This window comes from Brachyhypopomus gauderio, chromosome 2 (assembly GCF_052324685.1).
Source record: "Brachyhypopomus gauderio isolate BG-103 chromosome 2, BGAUD_0.2, whole genome shotgun sequence".
NCBI classification, from domain to species: domain Eukaryota; kingdom Metazoa; phylum Chordata; class Actinopteri; order Gymnotiformes; family Hypopomidae; genus Brachyhypopomus; species Brachyhypopomus gauderio.
This window is the reverse complement of record NC_135212.1, coordinates 10,823,142-10,844,368: the sequence shown is the minus strand read 5'-3', so window position 1 is coordinate 10,844,368 and position 21,227 is coordinate 10,823,142. Positions and strand designations below refer to the sequence as shown.

At 42.2% G+C, this 21,227-nt stretch overlaps 1 protein-coding gene across 6 annotated transcripts; it reads right to left on the bottom strand.

Annotated features, from left to right (window-relative positions):
- Positions 1-5,989: 5,989 nt before the first annotated feature.
- LOC143487700 (cytochrome P450 2K1-like) lies at positions 5,990-15,993 on the bottom strand. 6 transcript variants are annotated; one of them, XM_076986792.1, is made up of 10 exons: positions 15,056-15,993; positions 14,064-14,273; positions 13,817-13,979; positions 11,209-11,358; positions 10,044-10,204; positions 9,781-9,948; positions 9,546-9,687; positions 9,109-9,293; positions 8,878-9,019; positions 5,990-8,078 (listed from the first exon to the last, which is right to left on the bottom strand). In XM_076986792.1, exons 2-10 carry the CDS (start codon positions 14,268-14,270, stop codon positions 7,882-7,884), a joined length of 1,515 nt encoding a protein of 504 aa, XP_076842907.1. In that variant the 5' UTR covers positions 14,271-14,273; positions 15,056-15,993; the 3' UTR covers positions 5,990-7,881. The 6 variants fall into 6 exon arrangements, with proteins under 6 accessions (XP_076842907.1, XP_076842897.1, XP_076842917.1 ...); XM_076986782.1 differs by having other exon boundaries at positions 14,932-15,992; XM_076986802.1 differs by lacking the exon at positions 15,056-15,993 and adding an exon at positions 14,650-14,911.
- Positions 15,994-21,227: the final 5,234 nt, after the last annotated feature.

The following is a 21,227-nucleotide window of genomic DNA, read 5'->3' as shown; positions in this document are numbered from 1 at the left end:
TCAAAGACACGAGCTAGCTGGGCTGCAACCAGAGCAGCACACAGCTCCAGGCGTGGGATAGACTGCATGCGCTTCGGCGCTACTCGAGAGCGGGCAAGAAGGAACGACAGGTCCACATGGCCATCAGCATTCTCAGTCCTCATGTAGGCCACCGCACCATAAGCTTGCTCTGAGGCGTCTGCGAAGATGTGCAGTTCTCGTGCGGCAGCCTCTAGGCTGGCTTCGGCTGGCGCATAAGGACGAGGAAAGGCGATGTGGGGTAGGAACTTGAGTTCACTTTCCCAGGTGGACCAGGATTGCAGGAGGTCAGTTGGCAGGTTGGAGTCATCCCAGCTACGCTGTTTGTCCCACAGCTGCCGGATAATGAGCTTTGCCCGGGTGGAGTAGGGCAACAGGTAGCCCAGGGGATCATACTGTGTGGCAACGACTCTGTATATGTTGCGCAGCGTTGGGGCATCATATACAACTGGTCTGTGTTTGTAGCCGAAGGTATCTGTTTGCCAGTTCCAGCTGAGGCCCAGGGTGGACTCCAGCGGGTTGGACTTATCCTCTGCTAGCCACAGGTCGAGGCTTTCTGATCTGGCTTCTTGAGGTAGGTGGCTCAGTACGCTGGGGTCATTGCAGGCCCACTGTCGCAGCTGGAAGCCTGCAGAGGCCAGCAGTTCCTGGAGTCGGTTCACCAGCAGCTTGGCTTCATCTGTTGAGCGTACACTCTGTAGGCAGTTGTCCACATAAAAACAGTTCTCCACGGAGAACCTCAGGCTGTCATCAGGCTTGGTGTGATCAATTATGTGGCGTTGGAGTGCGTACACAGCGCAGCAGGGGCTGCAGGTAGTACCAAATGGTAGGACTTGCCACTCAAAGGTTTTAGGAGGCTCACTGACTTTCAGATCACGCCACAGGAATCTTAAGAGGTGACTATCATCAGGGAGGAGGCGGACCTGGTGAAACATCCCCTTGATGTCTCCACTGACTGCCACAGGGTGTTCACGGAACCTCATAAGGACGCCCAGAAGGGAGGCGCCAAGGGTGGGGCCAGGCAGGAGATATTGGTTGAGCGTCTGTCCCTGGTATTGGTGTGAACAGTTGAAGACCAGGCGGTTCTTCCCGTTGTGGCTCACAAGGTGATGAGGGATATACCAGCTTTCCTTTGAGGAACTCTCCTCGCTGACCTCCTTCACCACACCGGCTTCAATGAGCTTGTTCATTTCTACCTTGTATGCATCTGCCTGCTGGGGGTCTCTGAGGAGGCGCCTCTCTGTGCTACGCAGCAAGGGCATCACTGACTCTTTAGGTGAATGCAGTGGCGGCATACATGTATGGCGCAGCAGGGGAGTAGCATACCGGTAGACTCCTTCCACTTTGACACGGACGGTCTGAGCTTCAAGCAGAGCGATTGCCTGCTTGTCCTGCTTTGACCTGGTTACTTCCCTTTCTCGCTGATGAGGCAGGGTGTCCACTTGCCAGAGCCGTTGGATGTGCTTGAAGAGCTCTTCTGGCGGTGGGGTGGCAGAGATGAACAGGCACTCTGTGGAGTGTGATGGCCGCCCCATGAGTTGGACAGGGCCTTGAAGAGTCCATCCCAGGCGAGTACGAACAGCTGCCGGGCTACCGGGCGGTCCAAGTCTTACAGGTTCGACAGGGGTTATTAGGTGAGGCTGGTCAGAGCCAATCAGGAGGCATGGCTTGGCTCCCTGGAATGCAGGTAGGGGAATGCCACGCAGGTGTCTGAATTTGTGCTGAAGATGCTCAATAGGGTAGGTGTATTGAGCTAAGGTGAGACGGCTTGCTGTGAAGGCACCATCTATCTTGTAGCTGACCTGAGGTGTGGCAGCAGGAGAGACGCAGAATGAAACTGTGTGTCCGTGGAGTACCTGGATATCCTGACGGACTGTGCGTAGTGGTAGGGCTTCAGGAGTTCCCCGTATGGCGAGGGACTTAGCTGCGGAGGGCAACAGCATTGTCCTCTCAGACCCGTCATCGAGGATCGCGAAGGTGTCGAAGGTCCTTCCACCACAGTGCACAAGCACAGGCACAACCTTCAGCAGTGCACGGTTGCTTGCGCCAGGTCTGTCCAGGTAGAGTGTGTCAGAGGCAGGACTGGCGCTACTTTCTTTAGCTGTTACATCTCTCCGAGCCTTGTCTGTCCTCATGTTTATTTCGTGGAGGGCGAGGAGATGCTTCCCTTGGCAGAGGTTGCAGGGTTTCTTGAGTGTGCACTGTGCTGCCTGGTGGGCTCGGGCACAGCGCCAACAGCGTTTGTTGACTTGGATCCACTCTCTTAGTTGATCCTTGGAGAGCTTGGCAACATCAATGCACTGACTGAGGTAGTGCTCAGTACTCTCACAGTAGGCACAGTAGGCCTTCTTCTTTGGTTTCTTCTGCACAGGTGACTGGGAGGTGGACTGTAGGACCTCACCCGCACCATGCAGGACTGACACGGTCTTCTTTGCCTGACGGCTATCACTCTTTGTGTTCTGCTTCTCTTTACTGCATTTCTCGGGGACTAGCTCGTCTGTGCCTTGACACCATGACTCATGGCGGAGCCACTCTGACAGGTTGTACAACGTGTGGGCGGTTCTGGAGTGCTTTAACTGATATCGGCGAAAGTTGGCTCGTAGTTCAGGAGGGAGCTTACCAAGAAGGTTGGCTACATGTGAGCCGCAGTGGAGTTCAATCTCCCCTTCGGGTCCTACGTTCTGCAATAGGCCCACGAGCGATTGGATCTGGAGGGAGAACGCCTCGAAGGCGGGTATGTCACCGCGCTTGACTTCCGGACCCCCCAGGACACTCCGTATCCTTCTAAGGGCAAGCTGATGGGGTTGGCCGAATTTATCATATAAAGCAGCCATTGTGTCAGAGTAAGGTGTTGGTGAGTTCAGGTAGGCATCAGCGATGAGCTTAGCTTCATCTAGCTTCAGGTGGTCTACAAGTATTTGGTACTTAAAGAGTTCTGTAGCATTAGATGGAAGCAGGTTTCCAAGAGCTATGCGTAGCCGAGCAAAGTCACTAGGATCTGGGCGAGCAAACTTGGGGATAGTGGGTTTCGGACCCCTATAATGTTCTTCAGGCACTGAGGGATGCGGTGGTAGGTAAGGTGTAGGTGCTGCAGGTCTCACTCTGTAGGATGATGCTGGAGGGTAGACTAAGTTAGGCACTGCGGGCCATGTCCTGGCATAGGCTGGAGCAGGATGAGCGATTGGTTGTGAGTGTGATACAGGAGGTTGAGGCAGCTGTTGGGGGTACTCTGCCTGTGCGTAGTAGGCTGGTACCCTTCTACGAAGCACAGACTTGGAAGGTGAGGGGTGAGACCGCACTGGAGGTGGAGGTTTGTAAGGCGTGTACGCAGGTTCTAGTGAGGCATAGGAGGGTTGGCTGTAGCCTTGCTTTGGTGCCTCAAACTTTAGGTTGTATACACCTTCATTCAGTTCCTCCTCAGGCTTGCACCACACTGGAGGGTCGGGCCATGTTTCCTCTTCCTCCTCTTCCGCCCTAGGCTGTACCGCGAGGGAACAACTTGGGTCTGCAGTACTGCGTGGAGGGGGATGGTGCGTGGGGTAGTTCGATGCGGGGGCATTGGACTGCCCAATCTCTGTTCTCAGTGAGCGTGCCACCTCTATTAGCTCTTTGATCTCGCTTCGTGCCCTGTTGAGCTCTGCTATGCCTGACTCAAAGTAATGCCTTGTTTGGAGCAGCTTAGCGTTCTCCTCTTGGATGGCTCTCAACTCCGCTGAGGAGTGGGGGCCTAGGTGTGAGCGTTGCAGGTGATGGTATTCAGGTAGGAGGTCATCGCTGGTCAGATCCCTCCTCTGGAAGCAGCTGATGGCTAGCTGAGGGATCTCACTGTGAGCAGCATCACTTTGGCGGCTACCAGGACGAGTCTGTGAGGTTAGGGGACTTGAATGACCTGAATGCATCCCTGTTGTGGGAGGTGATGAGCCCATGTAACGGTCCACTTCATAGTCATCAAGCCAGGGAGGTTGACGTATTTGCCGTTTAGGACGCATGACAGGCATGGTCTCTTCACCAAACTCCATCTTGAATATGCCTATCCGGCTCGAAGGACCATTGTTGGGGAGATATAATGATAGCTAGTTCGTTTAGGTGTTAGGCGTCATCCAACATGGGGCATCGGTCAGAATGCCAGGTAGAGGAATGATGAGGAGACGATGGGCTTGGTTAATGAATTGTATTCTGACTCAATATTGAAACCGGTAGCATTAACATCCACACTGATTCATATCCACAGCTTTGTACCCATAGACTGACGTTGTGAATTCACATTCACAGGAAGCGAGATGAGTTGACATTTCACACACACACACACACAGTTTCTCATCATTGACTGTGAAGAAATGCCACCACCATTAACTAAATAACTAAAATGAACTTCACTTAAAGGAAAGCTTCAGAATTGAACTCTGAGCGTGCCCAACGAAAGGATCGCTTCGTTTCTAATACAGGCTGATGAAACAGGAAACAATACGCAACATCAAGAAATCCTACAATAAGAGTCCCGGCCTTTTGTACAGTTTAAAAACTGTCCACAGTCAATGTTGGGGTCTGAGCTAGAGAAAGAAGCCCCATTTTATCAACCGGTCAATAGTAGAAAACAAATATCTTGAATTCTTCTTATTGACTGTGATTATAAAATAAGCTTCTCTTGCTTTCCTAACACGTGTATTAAAAACATTTAGTAGGTCCTTCATATACAAATAATGGACCTGCAATTTAGATTTTTTCCACCTACGCTCGGCTTGTCTGCGTTTTTTCTTTAAAGCTAGAATTTCATCATTTAACCATGGAGACAGATTTGTCATAGGTTTAACTCTGGTTTTAATAGGGGCAACCGCATCGAACACAGTGGTAATGATTTGTCAGTCCACAGGACCTTCTTCCAAAATGAAACTGGCTTGTCCAAATGTGCTTTTGCATACCTCAGGCAACTCTGTTTTGTGGCTTGCAGAAACGGCTTCTTTCGCATCACTCTCCCATACAGCTTCTCCTTGTGCAGAGTGCGTTGTATTGTTGACTGATGCAGAGTGACACGACCTGCAGCAAGATGATGCTGCAGGTCTTTGGAGGTGGTCTGTGGATTGTGCTTGATTGTTCTCACCATTCTTCTTCTGTGCCTTTCTTCTTTTTCTTGGCCTGCCACTTCTGGGCTTAACAAGAACTGTCCATGTGGTCTTCCATTTCCTTACTATGCTCCTCACAGTGGAAACTGACAGGTTAAATCTCTGAGACAACTTTTTGTATCCTTCCCCTGAACAACTATGTTGAACAATCTTTGTTTTCATATCATTTGAGAGTTGTTTTGAGGAGCCCATGATGCCACTCTTCAGAGGAGATTCAAATAGAACAACTTGCAAGTGGCCACCTTAAATACCTTTTCTCATGATTGGATACACCTGGCTATGAAGTTCAAAGCTCAATGAGGTTGCCAAACCAATTTAGTGCTTCAGTAAGTCAGTAAAAAATAGTTAGGAGTATTCAAATCAAGAAAATGATAAGGGTACCCATACTTTTGCACCTGTCAAATTTTGTTTTAATGCATATTGCACATTTTCTGTTAGTACAATAAACCTCATTTCAATCCTGAAATATTACTGTGTCCATCAGTTATTAGACATATCAAACTGAAATAGCTGTTGCAAAACCCCAAATTTTGATAACTAAAAATTACTAATAGGGGTGCCCAAACTTTTTCATATGACTGTATATAGGAAATAGGTAATATATGTAGAATTGAATGTTGCCCCTAAATTCTAATTTGAAAATGATATAAAGTTATAAGTTGCACAGTCCTGAGAATACACATAAAGAGATTAATGTATTGTGCAGATTAATGTACAGGGAATTCGTGTCAGCAAAATGTAAAACTATAGCTAATTAAAAATTAAATCTTAAACAGGATTATAAATTTGTTCAGCCATCAGTGTTCTGTAACCAGCGTTGGAAGAGCAGATTCACACCACACGTGTCAGGAAATAGTTCCAAAGTTTAATGATAATACTAGTTAAATACAGAAGAAAGACAATGTAGAATAATATATGTATGATTGGTGTTCTCCTTATCAAGAGAGGAGGTTCAGTAGACTGTCACTGTACAGCCCCTGGCCCCTCTACTTAGATGTGTGCATGTGTAATCTACATCTGGTTATGTTCAAGTATGCATTTCCTATGGGTGTGGTTCTATGTGCGTGTTCATCTGTCTCACCTGTGGTTCATCTCGTCAACACTTGCGTCTCGTTCATTTGAGCCCTTATAATGTGCATCAATGAAATGTCCCATGCTTATGTTCACTATTCACACAGATCTACTTAATAAACCCATTCATGTTCCTATGAACACGTTTAGTCATCCTGCCTCTCCTCACCCGTGATAAACTGGATGAACGGATCATGAGAATGTGAGAGATTTGACTTTTCCCTTTTTGCTACCTTTTAAATTCTTATTCCTCACAGGAAACCTCATGTATATATTTTTTCTCAATAATCTAACTTAAAAACCTCAAGAGTAATCAAATAATAACAAAGTATTCCTGACTTCTCCCTTGGGCTGTGCTGTATGGGGTATGCATGTATGTTTGTCTGTGTTATCTTGTGTGTTAGTCCGTGCATGCATGTTACTCATTTCACCTGTCTCTCGTTGCACTTGTGTCTTATTAGCGTCTGTGCATTTAAGTACGTGTTTGTGTCATAGCTTATCTTCTGTGATTGCGGAGTCGTGAAAGTGTTCCGTGTTTTTGCTCATCAATAATCTCCGTGTCCCGGCATCCTGCATTCCTTTGCACGTCCTCGTAATCACTGTTCACGTCCTTGTGTGAGATCATAGGAAGGTCAAGAAAATGTAAATTATGTGAATCAAAGAAAACTTAGTTGTCGTCAAATGTGATGGAAATTTGATGATTTCCATTTATGTCAGGCTTTCTTAGCATACATTAAACACGTTAGAAGTAGGGTTTTACATATACGTGTGTTAATCATGGCCCTGAAGCCATTCTCGTGACTTCAGTAGGCCTCAGATGTGTTTGTCTTCTCTCTGGATGGCCTCGGCTGAGGCCTAATCTGATGTTCCTCTGGTGTTCCTAAACTGACCTCGCTGGAGACGCCTAATCTCTACTTGGAAGGGACTACGGCGACACTCAGTCTGTCATGACATCACGAGGATGCTGAGTGTGGAGGGGGCATGCATCATATGCATCTGTCAAATCAGTGTTAATTATGTCATGTATTGTCCAATCACATTTGGTTGATCACCTCATGTTCACCTCGTGGACACAGTGTGTATTGATGATTAAAAGTATAAAAGATGAGAGTTCGGAATGGGGAATTAGCTCTCTGCAACAGAGTGTACTTGTGTGTGTGTAAATGAGATCTCTGGGTTAATCCATGCTTTGTTAAAATAAATCATTGTACTTTATTATCTTACCCAACTGCTTCTGACTTGTTATTGTGCTCACCATTTAAGGGTTTCAGAATTTCTAACACATCAAACTAAACAGAAATAAATGCTGATATGCTATTGCGAGGAGACCCAGGTCCCTCTCCAAGGGCTGCTCCTTGCCCCACCCACTCATATTTGAGTTGATAACAATTGAGCTGATGTTGAAAATGTGTCAGCTACTATAAATTTGTGTCAAAATCAAGCTGTATTCATGTACCTGTAGTTTGATCCTGGCAGAAGATACCAGATCAGATAAAATTATTAGAATTAGAACCAAAAGGAAGTCTGTAATGGCATATACAAATTCAGGATGTAATGTCAACCTATTGAAAACTTACATGTTTTTGTAGTTTGCTGAAATGTAATTTAATATCAATGCCCTAGCTACAACAATGCCTGTTGTGTGTTTTCGTTGATTCTTTTCAGAGGAGCACTAGGGTGATCTGTTCCTGCGCACTGCACAGAGCTCATGGGGGGAGGGGTTCAGTGTGAATCCCACAGATGGAGTCAGGTCCAGCTGATCCTCAGAAACACCTGGTGGAGGAGTGAACTGAAAGTACTGCAGGAGGGAGGTGAAGAAGAGGAAGAGCTCCATCTTGGCCAGACTCTCTCCAAGACACACCCTGCGCCCTGAGGGAACCACACAAAGGAGAATGGGAGGAAAACATTAAAAGACTAATAGAGTCTGTACACTACATGAACAAATAAATAAAACTGACCAACTGCAAAAGCAGCATAAAAGTAGCTACAGAGGTATTTATTTAGAGGGATTTATTTTACACAAAGCCTCAAATGGTGCATGCCATGCTGACACTGACGCAACAAGGATTTCAAAGAGTTCTGTTTGTTCTAGGACTCAAAGTAGTGTAGACATTTGTGACCATTTCTTTCAAGCACTGAGACCTTTGTAGGAGTGGTGGGGTGTGTTCCTGTGGGAGATGCAGAATCTGGTGATTTTCATTAAAATGTTGTATTATAGTAGAGCATATTCCCTACTGCATTCACACTGGCAAGATGGAACCACTGGATGCTTTTAATGACATGGGGTGAAGTGGTTTAGATAGGAAACAGATTATGTTGCTTTTAAATCTTCTCACTAAAATCAGAATTGAACTGCTTCAAACCAACCCTAAGTATATCTGATAGGCCACCTGTTAGCGGAGGTAGAGAGAGATGTAGTAACAATATTTTGATTGGTCCTTTATAGATTATTAATAAACTCTCAACAGAATATCTGTAACATTGTCATGGATGAATCAGCCCAAAGTTTGTTGAGTGTTTTTTTAATCGAAAAAGGACCACTAAGAATAAAATGTCACAAAAATGTTGCAAAGAACACCAAAGACATGTTCAGTGCCCATGGAGCCTAATGCCACATTAATAAACATATATTGCTCTGAATAAGAATGAACTCTTGTAAATATTTTACCTGCAGAAAAGGGCATGAAGGCATCACTTTTAACAAAATGTCCATCTTCATCAAGGAAGTGTGCTGGGTTGAACTTGTCTGGGCTTTCCCATTCATTCTCATCCTTCAACACGGATGTCAAGAGTGGAATCACGGAGGTTCCCTGAGGAAGGCAAAAAAGAGGAATGAAACGCGGATACTTTAAAAATAAATGTACGTCACACCTGAAGAAAATTGTGCTGACGTCCTAACCTTCTTGATGAAAAACCCCTCAAACTGAATGTCACACGTGGTGATATGGGGGAGACTCATGGGAACTATGTTGGCCAGTCTCTGAGTTTCATGGATCACTGCATCTGTGTAAGGCAAGTTCTTTCTGTCCTCCATGACTGGCAGACGACTTCCAACCACCCTGTCAATCTCCTCTTGGACTTTGGCTGCAGCACAAAAGTTATTTTTAAGAGATAAAACAAAATATTACATTTTATAGATGATTTGGTCTCATGGAGGATGTTATTTAAATTGTCGTTCCATGATAGTTTTGAAAAGTCTTATTACGTTTTCTTACTGTAAAAACTCGATGTATAGAAATCAATGTGAGATTGATTACATTTTTGAGGCCATACAGCTCAAAAGCTTGGCAATCTATGAAAAGTACTGTAAGGCATTGCTTAATGTCTCTTTCTTACCTTGTATTAGTGGATATTTGGCCATGAAGAACAGACCCCAACGCAGGGTGGTACTTGTAGTGTCAGTGCCAGCAATAAACAGGTTGGATACAGTGAAAAGCAGATTTTTCTCATGGAAGTGCACATCATTTTCCCCTAATGCCTAAAGGATATTTGCCAAGAACAGATATACAAGTCGAAACCTGTGAGGTAAAAATCAGACATGAGCTATGAACATTATTGATGCTTGTTATACCTTGCGGATGAAGAAGGAGTCGATGAGTCCCCTACTGACTGATAGGTTCAGAGTCTCTTTAAGACTGTTACATATTTGTTGCATTTCATTCACAGTGTTATCTACATTATTTACGAGCTCTTTCCAGTTCCTAGTTCTTGGAAATATCTTGGGAAACATGTTGTAGAGCTGAAAGGAATATGGAAAAGCACAAGGTAAAACCAGTTTTCCTTCTGCTTACACATGTATCATGTTGACCACTCAAGGTAAAGGAAGTAGAGAACCTGTAATGGGATAGAAACAGCATTCTTCATATTTTCATTGCCCCTGTTAACCATGAGTTTGAATTTAGGATCTTCATAGTCAAATCGGTTCCCAAAGGTGATGGCACAGATGATGTTGGAGATGGCAACATTAACTGGATGGGTTGTGTCAAACGATTTTCCTGTAATGGTGAAATACAAGAAAATGGGAAATTCTCAGTGAGATCTGAATTTGATATAACCATCTACTGCATATCTTTTGCATTTTCTATGTCATTTTATGACAACAAACAAAAAAGAAACAGTCATGGTTGAACAATGAAGTTTATTCTATTCTATTCTGTCCTAGAATCAAAGAGCAGACCTCAAGATCTACGTATCTTGGCTGTAGATACTGAATTCCGAATTAAACCAGCAAATTCTAAAGGACAATGTCAGGCTATCTGTCCATGAATGTCAAGAGATCATAGATCGTATAGCAAGACAATAATACTAAACACACAAGTGGTTCTACCAAAGAATGGTTAAAGAAGAATAAACATCAGGTTTAAGAATGGCCATGTCAAAGTCCTGATCCTAATCCAGTTGAAATGTGGAAGGATTTGAAACAACCAGTTAATGGGAGGAAACCCACCAATGTAACTGAGATGAAGATGTTTTCTATAGAGGACTATCAATGACTAATCCTTGCAGGACTAATTAATATGTCACAGCATGGAGGCCCCCTGCTAGTCACCTCCATCAACAGCGGCTTGCGTTTTTGATTCCTTTATTCTGCACATTCTCGGCCTGTGACAACAATTACTGGTTTGTTTGCAATTATTGCAAAGGGGGTCACAGCAGATACCGAAAGGTTCCCATGCAAGGTTTTCCACCATTCAAAGAAATATAAAAACTTCCTAAAATAGTTCACAAACTTTCAAATATATACTTGCAAACAATGAAGGGCAGAAATATATAAAAACAAGGCAAGGACAAAAAATATATATAAAAAAACAAACAAAAAAAATGAAACATAAAAAATGTGACATAATGGAAGTGTCCATGATGCTTGGCTGCCTACACCTAGTTCTAAATAAAATGTGGCTTCCATGGTTTGTATAATGACCCTGATAATGGTAGTGCTGTTGGCAAAAATGTTGATTGCTTTTTTTTATTTTTTTTTTTAAGTTCTGATTTTACATACCTTCAAACTTCTCAAAAACGTCTTTCAGATAATGCGTCTCTTCTATAATCTTCTCCTCACTGTTTCTCTTGCCCATTCCTAAGTCTCGAAGAGCAGCGAGAGCAAAGCGTCTCATCACTTTCCAGTTGCCTCCATTTGCCCACAAGATGCCTGTGTATATATTTGCATATATACGGTGTTATTTAATCAGATAGAAAAATCCACATCCAAAAGATATTTTCAGGTTTCCAGACTAGTCACTCAAATTGATCTCATTGTTTCAAACAAATAAGTTTCTGTTCTTGTTGTTATTCTTCTGATTTGAGACCAATTTTATGAAAATTGCATGGAAAACCTAGAACTAGAACAATACAATTTTCAAAAAATTAGATGATGCATTTTCAAAAATTAAAGTCAGTGCATAGAAATTTAAACTATGAACAGATATGTAGTTTGCAAAATTGTGGACCAACAACTGACATTGTTCTCTGTCATTCTGGTGAAGAAATATTTGGAGAAAGAACCATTATACAATGTCTGATATGGCCAAAGATAAGCTAACAAAATAGCTTCATCATTTACTTTGTTTTCTTCTGAAGCAGTCATGAGAAAAGGGGAGAGCGAGATGTCCAGGTGGACAGTTAACAGGACAGTTAACAGCCAACACAGTGAGGGAGTGGGAGGTGACAGACAAACGTGGAGCCCATCATAAGAAAAATTTTACATGAACAGATATCTAGTTAATTTCTCACTGTTTTCAGGACACGTTTGAAAAGTTTTAAAAAAAAGTTTTAAATGATTAAAGAAATCAAATCCAACAGAACAGTACATGTGCTAGTTTGCAAGGGAAAATATCCTTTGTGTGGATAAAACTCCTCCAACCTTAGAGCCACTTTACTGTCTTGCTTAAATTTTTTGCTTTTTCATGTTTTTTGCCCTCAGTCTTTCCTTGTAAAGCTATTTTGCAGATTGCTCTATCCTGCTCCTGGTTTTGGTTCTGCACTTTGGTTTGTTTGTATGAACTGTATCATCTCCACTCCAAGCCAATAGACTTGTGGACATTGTTTCCTGGAGTGAAACAGTTACAGGTTGTTTTATACTTACAGACAGTAAATGGTTTTCTTAGATTACCTACTAGGTAATGGCATGGAGTCCTGTAGTTTAGTAGTCTGGCTCAAGGGTATCATGAATTCTCACCTCTCTATGCTACTATCTCGAAAAGGGGTCACCAACCTTTTTGAAACAGAGAGCTACTTCTTGGATACCAATTATTGCGGAGGGCTACCAGTTTGATACACACTGGTGAAATCACAAATTTGCTCAATTTTGCTTCACATAGATGAATATCATTAATTAATAATAACATATAATTAAAGGTAAATAACATAATTAAAGGTATAATTGTAATTATTAATAATTATATTCATCTGTGATGACACTAATGATTAATTAGTGTTATTATAAATGTGATGACACTAATGATTTCTCACAATAATTATCAACAATAATTTAACAAGGTAGCAAACAGATAAATATCAATATTTTATTTCTATAAATATCTACAAGTATTTACATTTTCAAATGATCACTTCTACAACTACGGTGAACTGCGGTGCCCCATATTATATAAACCACCTGCACTTTGCCGGATCCCGGTCCAGCTGATCAGCCAAGTTCCCGGACATAGCCAACACTCTTGTAACCATTGTAGCCGCCCCCAGTGGGACATCAGGGAGAGTGGAGATTACATCTGTTACATATTTCTCGTCTTTAAGCACAGTGTTTACAATTATCATCATTGCTTCTTTGAAAATCTCCCCGTCTGAAAATGCCTTATTTTTCTTAATTAAGTAATGTGTAACTCTACATGAGGCTTCGGTTGCTTTCTGGGAGTTTCTCACCGGCCTCGTGAAAAAAGACTGTTGTTTGCACAAAGCTGCCTTTAACTCGCGGGCCTTTTCCTCACGTAGTGCACTGTCCGGTTAGCATGGTAGCTTGTGTGACACGTCCTATACACGTCTCTCCACATTGTGCAGCTTTCCCGTCGCCACCGTCGCCCCGCAAATGAGGCACACGCAGGAATCTTACAGTAGTAAAAAAGAACTCTTCCTCCTATTCACTATGAAAATGATATGTTTTCTTTCTTTTTCCTGCCATGTTGTCAGGTGTAAATAATCGCCCCACCTTCACTGTACCCGCTAGCTAGTCTCCACATGGCAGCCGTGGGCAATCTCTAATAATCTTATTCTAATATGTAATAATTTTACATATAACAAGTTTTTTTTTATATTCTCATTTTCAAGTTTACATCAATGCAAGGCTGATAAAAAAAATAGCAAAAAAAAAGAAAGAGCTCATTGATATGTGGCACTATAGTGAGTTATTTTTAGAACAGGCCCGCGACTCATGACGTCCTTGCGGGTGACCTGGTGCACCATGTTGGTGACCCCTGATCTAGAATGTATTCTGTAAACACTCTGGATAAGAGCATCTGCTACATGCCCTAAATGTAAATGTTTCCTAAAGCATAATTTATACTGAATGTATAGTTAGTGTCTCTTTTTTAAACTGTAGATCTTTACATGGGATTTTTATCACAAAAAAAAAACAACAACAGCATCTTACTTACCATATCCATTTGCAAGATCATGATATAGAGGAGGAATATCTCTACCTCCAAAAACATCTGCATAGTTTACAAGCGCATGCTTAACAGTCTTGTATCCAGCCAAGACCACTACTTTCTTGGATCCAAAATATACCGTAAAAACAGAGCCATATTTTTTTGAGAGCTGTAAAATGAGAGAAATGTATCTAATGGTTCAGTAAATTTAAATAATAATCCTTCCACATGTGAAGTGCTGAAGAGCTCTCACGTCACAGAGACTCTCGTGGACCCTCCTGAGGTCCATCTGCAGCAGGTTTCCCAGGAGTGGCAGTGGTTTGGGTCCAGGAGGCTCCTTCTGTGCTTTCTGGGAACTAGTGCCAGAGTACAGGAGATACAGCACTAAAATCAGCAGCACAGCCCCGAGTGACATGGTTGTGCTGACGTCCGATAAAAGAAGACCTGCCACGAGAGCCATTTCCTGAAAAGGGATGTAAAATTAAATTATAAAAGTCCTGGTTTTGTGCTGGAGATTAGACAGGTCGACTTCAATGACTCTTAGGCCATAACAAGAGGCACTGCCAAACAGCTAGACAAAGTATGAGCAGAAAGAAATCAAACCTCAGGGGAGACCACAGTAGCTTAAATCTCACCAGTGTATTACACAAAAATATACAAAAAAGCCCAAAATGCATCACTGGTGCAGTTTACTTCAGAATTGATCAAGGCCAAAAAATAAAAATAAGACACTGACTAAACTTTCCAGACAATAGATATTAAAAATACTAAACTAACCCCCTAAATGCAATCACAGACAGAAAACCCAGTCCTCACGAGAATGACAACTCCCTACTTACCTGTGTGCAGTCAATGTACAAAATCCACGAAAGCAGCCAGTTAAATGGGCAATGTCAAAGTCAAACATTAAACCAAGATCATGCACTAAATCGAATAACAAAACAAAGTTCAGCCAACTATCAATCACAAATCACAGCACAATAGAAAAGAGCAAACAATGGGCTATTCGACGAAGGGAGCCAACTTAGTAAGGCGGGCATTTAGCTCAAATTCGGTTGCACGAAAGAGGTTAGACTTAAACCTCGCTCAGTTACTACAGCAACATATTCGTTTGTACAAACCTGGGGTGAGTTTCCAGAAAGCGACTAAACCTCGCGATTTACGAACAACTTTAAGAACGACGTAACTTTAATAGCGCTGTTTTCACGCCGGTTTCCCAAAACTATTCTTATATTCCAAACTTACGAAAGAGAAAACTCCGCCCCGCGTCTGCACAGAACAAGCTCTGACAGTCCAAAAGTGAACCACACCGACTCCATTCTTAACTCCTCCTGTGTGAGACCGAGCAGAGCCGCGATCTCCTCCCTAGGCAGGCGGCATCTGTCACACAGGACATCATCAGGGAGATAAAGTTGACCCACACTTAGACGCCCAACTGCGTTAAGACGAGCTGCCTGTCCACGCTGATTACGGCGTCTTCTCTAACTACGTCTTTGATTGAGAACCAATATTCTCTGTACAGCTAACACCACAATAACCCTGTCAGCATTAATCTTGATACTTATATGTGCAATTAATTAATGAATTTGATTTAAGTTAACAAGCTTAGTAGGCCAATTTGTAACCATTGCTTGAGGAACAATATATTATTTGACTTACGACTGTTCCACTGGAAACAATTGCATATATTAATATATCAATAAATAGCATGTTGTATTTTAACCAATTTCCATCGTTTATTTCCTGAAAACAATTTAAATTTAGTACGTATATGCGTAGTATTGAACTATGGACTTTGGATCTATTTTACTTGACGCAACTACGCTTTCAAAAGTACATTTAACTGTTGACGGATTCGTGTTTGTACACACGGGCGTGCGCAGTTCGGTTTTTAAACGGATCATCAGCGCCCTCTTCCGTTTTTCAGACAGAACTGCGCGTGAACTTCCGGTTAGGAACAATTTAGCGAGTTACGTCTCTGGTTACGACAGGGTCAGACCAATTATCTATAGATCAATATAGATATAATATAGATCAATGGGTCAGACCACTCGTAGATTTACGCACGGGTTTAAGTACGACGTGGGTTACGAAGGCTTTTGGGAAACTGGCGTAAATTTAAGACCGTTCGTGGGGTTACGAAGTAGAGTTAAGAACGTCAACCCTGCTCTGTACCAGGCTAGACTTAGCTGAGCCGTGTGATGTCATAGTCTCGCCCGGCCGGGAAACAAAATTGAGGAACAAGGTTCCGCCGCAGTTCTGTTCAATAAATTACTGATTTGCTACAGGCATCGACGTAATTTTGATTTCAAAAGTCGGGGGGGACATGGATTCATCGCTATTTAAATATTTGGTTTTAACCGTAAAAACTGGGGGGGACTTTTGAAAAAGTGGGGGGGGGGGACATGTTCCCCCCGTCACCCCCCCCCCCCCCCCAAATTACGTCCGTGGCTACAGGATATATTTATACATTTAATTGAGTACTGTAATTAAGTATTAGTTTGGAATGATTGCATGTTATTATTATTATTAAAATGTAATAATTATATTTCCAAAAGCAATCCATATTTTAACCTTCAGAGTATATATTCATTGTTAATCAGTGAAGTTTCTGCACATTTCAATTTATTGGTTTAATCTTAACTAATTCAGGTCAGTGATGGAATACAGTGTCTAATCGCAGTTATGGTCCACAAAGATACATTAGCATAAACTCTATATCACAAAAATACAATTATTTGTACCTGAGTATTAATAATAACTGAGTAGTTTAGGTGAAGATACTTTTAGGTATATTTTTATCCCTATGCTTCCTCTTTTGTGTTCAAATTACAAGTGCTTATACAAATCATATCACTCTGCAATTCACATATGTTCAGTATAAATAACATAAATGGGTGGTTAACTTAATGGTGCAAAAAGGAAATGGATACAGACAACTACCTTACCAAGATTTGTTTACAGGTGATACAAATAATCCAAAATGTAAGCTATAAAAAGAGCAGCTAACAGTGAAGGCTGAAGGCTGATTGACCATGGCATGCCCATTTGTAGAAAATCCAGTAGATGAGGGAGCGTGTGTAGTGCGCAGAGCATTCATGCTACCAGCTCCAAGGTCATTCCAGGACAGGACAGATCCACTGGGATTTCTGGGTGACTACTTATTTGAGCACTACAGATTCAGAAAACCCAGCATTGTATATCTTTGTAAATAATTGGGGTCATATATTGAGAAGACAACTAGACATAGTAAAGCTCTTACCAAACCCCAAACTGTATCGTGTTGCGCTTCTTTGCCAGTGGCGCATTTCTGTACAGTGTAAGGGATGTCGAATGTCTTAGTAAGGCAATGGTCTGCTGCGAAATTCAAAAGGTTTGCCTTGCACTTAAGCGCTTCCCTATTATATTCATCAAATTCCCTGATCACAGAGTCATCCTACCCATAAAAGAAGCCTTTTTTCAGAACATGTATTCATGAGAAGTAGTGTTGTTTGATCAATAACTTGGATTTAAATTTATATGATTTAACAGACGCTCTTATCCAGAGCACTTACCAAAGTGCTTTGTATTAATCTTGATAAACTATTTCATACTAAAATTAATTCAATTCAAAATGCATTCAATTTTCCAGGATTTCTAAATGTCATTGGTGCTATAGACTGCACTCACATCTGGATAAAGGCTCCATCTGGACCCATGGAGGCAGACTTTGTGAATCGAAAATCATTTCACAGCATCAATGAACAGGTACATGCAAGTTTTGCCCACCCAATGGAAATTTTAAAGAGTGTAAATTCAGCATAGCACAAATCATGAGATCACACAGCACATTAATAGACAGATACTCAGACACACACTCCTTACAGCTGGCCTTTCTGAACAGATACTGTTTCCTCATCCTCCTGTACCATCCTGGATCCTATTTGCAAACCAATGCCAAACTCTTGGTTTTAGCCCAGTGGACAGTATTTAAAGACAGCTGCTTGGGTCAGAACCAGAATCAGAACACCGCTAACAGCCAATTAACAGGACACGCAACGATAACTTGAGCTTTCAAAGTTCAGACATAACACCATCCATCAAACGTTGGCAGGACACGTGATCCAGCTCCACAAAGTGGTGGAACAGGACACACATCTGGTCCATCCAAGAAAGAAACCGAGTGTGGGTTGCATCTTGCCACTCTGCTGGTCAGCTAAGTGGTTTATCACAACTTCAGCAGGTAGGCTAGGACGAGGCATGAAGGGACTGACAGGAAGTTGAATATTGAATTAGTCTTCTACACATGGATCTAATGAAATCTGTGTTAGGTATGTCTCTGACCTTGGTCTTTCGGGACATAAGACGTACACAGCTTGTCTTTTTCATAGATTGGATGCAAATGAAAGCAAACGAGTGAAAAAAAGATTGTATTCAGATATTTTTCTATACAAAAAGAATTCCTCAAAGGAAAGAAACTTATTTTTAAGTTCATCAATGGTTTATTCACTCCCTATACTTTCAAGTTTTGAAATTGAGTGAATAAACGAATGCGATTTAATTTCCGATGGAACTTCTGTAATTGCATTGGGGAAACACAAGACCACCGTGTCCCTGTGTACAAACAGGCGCAGTTCTGGCGGCTCCGGTTTATTGACGTTCCTCGCCATGACCACGATACACGGTCTTCCTCACCGTGTCATTACATTTGAAAGAGCGTTGTTTGCCTTTCGACTATCACAATCATGACAAAACACGTTATACGGACAAAAGCAGATAAAAGCTTTCAGAAAGACTACTTTGCGTGTATGTCGCCATTGAACATTTTGTCCTGAATGAAAGGCATCCCGATTTATGTTCCATGCTAGGATGGAAGAAACATTAATCTGCTATGACAGACACAATATAAATATATTTAGGTATAGCCCTATACTGTTATCCCTCATACTTATTATTATTATTATAGGGCTTAAAACCCCAATTTTGTTATCCTACTGCTTCTTATTCTTCTTCTTGTCCATAGACTAGACCTAGAACAGGAGTGGCCAAACTGCGGCCCGCCACCAAGCCCCCCCCCCCCCCCCCCCCCCCCCCCCCCCGCTACAGGAGGCACAGCAGCAGTAGCAGTTTTCTTTCTGATTGCTAAAATATTTTATACAGTTATTACATTTATTTAATATGGTGTTTTACATTGCCCTGCACATTAGACTAATCGACTGGAACGACACTTACCATTCAGGTGTATATTTTTATATTTCACCATGACCTGCTGCCACATTCTCTTCACTCTGCTCATGTTGCCTCTAAATCAGGAAATTATTAATATTATTAATTTATTATAACACCTTTAGTAATAGTGTCACAAATTACTTTTATGTGAAATTCCTGAAAAAACGGGTTTAGTGCCATCTGTTGGTCAGCAAGGGTAATGCGTTGCAATAAATAGAACACTGGGAGACACCAAGCAGTGTGGAAGATGCCTGCCTCGGCTAAGTTCGTCTCTCAGGCAATGTCCCCTAAATTGGCGTGCACAGCAGAATCATATGTGCATAATTAACATGGTTACCCTGCATATGTTCGGGTATGGTCATGTATTACCAGCACTTTATTGAAAGCTGTTCAGTGAAGCCCAGGCCTTTATTTTGGCTGACGGCAGAGTCGAACATTCACTTATTAAATAAAAAAAAGCCCCAAAGCTAGAAGGAAGCAGGGATGTGTTCCGCTGTCCCCGCAGACTGGTCTGTTGAACGCAAAGAGGCCTTCCTGACATTGAAACATGACCTGGTGTCCACCCTCACCCTGGCCCACCCAAACTGCGACAAGCCGTGGACGCTTCCTTCGATGGGATCGGGGCAGTCCTTTCGCATATGTTGCCTGGTGAGGCTGTAGCATCACTAGCTTATGCTAGTAAAACTTTGTCCAGGTCTCAGCTGATTTACCCCGTGCACAGGCTAGAGTTCCTTGCTCTGAACTGGGCGGTGTGTGAAAAGTTCAGCCAGTGGCTGAAGGTTGGGTGGTTGATGCCCTGTGTCGACAGCCCTTTGAACAGCTTTGCATCGGCCACCGCCCAGTATCGGAGCCCTACGCAACACTGTTCATCAAGTTAAAGGTGTTAGTAGTGGAGTTGTACAGGACGCTTTCAGAGTGGGCCGGGCGTCAGGTTTAGGGGCCGCAGCCATCCAACTTCAGGGGGAGGATCAGTCTTCTGTCGTTCCTTGTAGCCAGCTCTCTTCTCTACAGGACCGATATATAACTTTGCCCGGTGTGCTGTTTTATGTGCAGAGACGCAGAAGGCCATCAGGATGCAAACAGGACGCTGAGCAGGGGGCTATGCACGTCTTTAATATCCATCATTATATATATATATATATATATATATATATATATATATCGACAAACAAAGAAGCGCGATAAGCAGTCAATAGAGTGCAAGGGATGGCAGTTCCGACGGCACGTGGCAGCTCCAACAGTCTCTTTAGATGAAAACAATGTTACATATATGTTAAAGATGTTAGTATAGTATATCACCATAGTAGATACAGTAATTTGCCTTAAATAAAGAAACAATAAATAACTTTTATTGAGAATAAAATTGTTTTGCAAAATGAATGGGAAAATACAATAATGTCAGCACTGTAAAAACGAAAAAGTTGAGAAAACTCACAATTTCAAGGCAACTTACTGCACTCGATTTTTGAGTTTTGATCCCAACTCAAACTCTTAAGTTTTTAAGAAATTCACTCACAGTTAAGCCCACTTATAATTTTTTGTTCCAATTATTTATTTTTCACAGGTATATAAACTTCAGATTTTAAGTATTGCCTACAAATAATTCCAAATGATTCAAGTTATGCTAACTTATTATATCTTGTTCAGATAACTTATCTTGCCCATGTATATGAACCTCAAAATGTACGTTTTACATACCAAGAGTTCCAAATTTTTTTAAGTTGTGCCAACTTATTATATTGTGGTGTGGGAGAAAGAGGCTGCAGACAAGACCATTCTTATCAAGAACAGAGGTTTTATTCTCACCTCGCAAGAAAATTGGCACTCACATGCACAGTCAGATCAAACTCAAGGCCTCAAATAGCTTGGCCTTGCACATGAAACACATGGGGAGGTCATGAAGACGGCAACGTTACACATACATGGAGGGGGAACTCGAATAATGCACATGTACATACAAAAATGGACCGGGGTGACTTAACTAATAAGACATAATAAATAATCATTAATAACACTATACAGACATAAACACCACATAATACGCATAACAGGGCTGGAGCCGCAAGGGCTCATGGGTAATGATGTCACCCTTATAGCTGATATAATCATCCTTGACGACAAAATGTGAAGGATGTTTTGTAACACTAGTCACAACAATTTGGAGGTGAAGAAAGCATCAACTGTACAGTATATGTGATCTAACTCATGT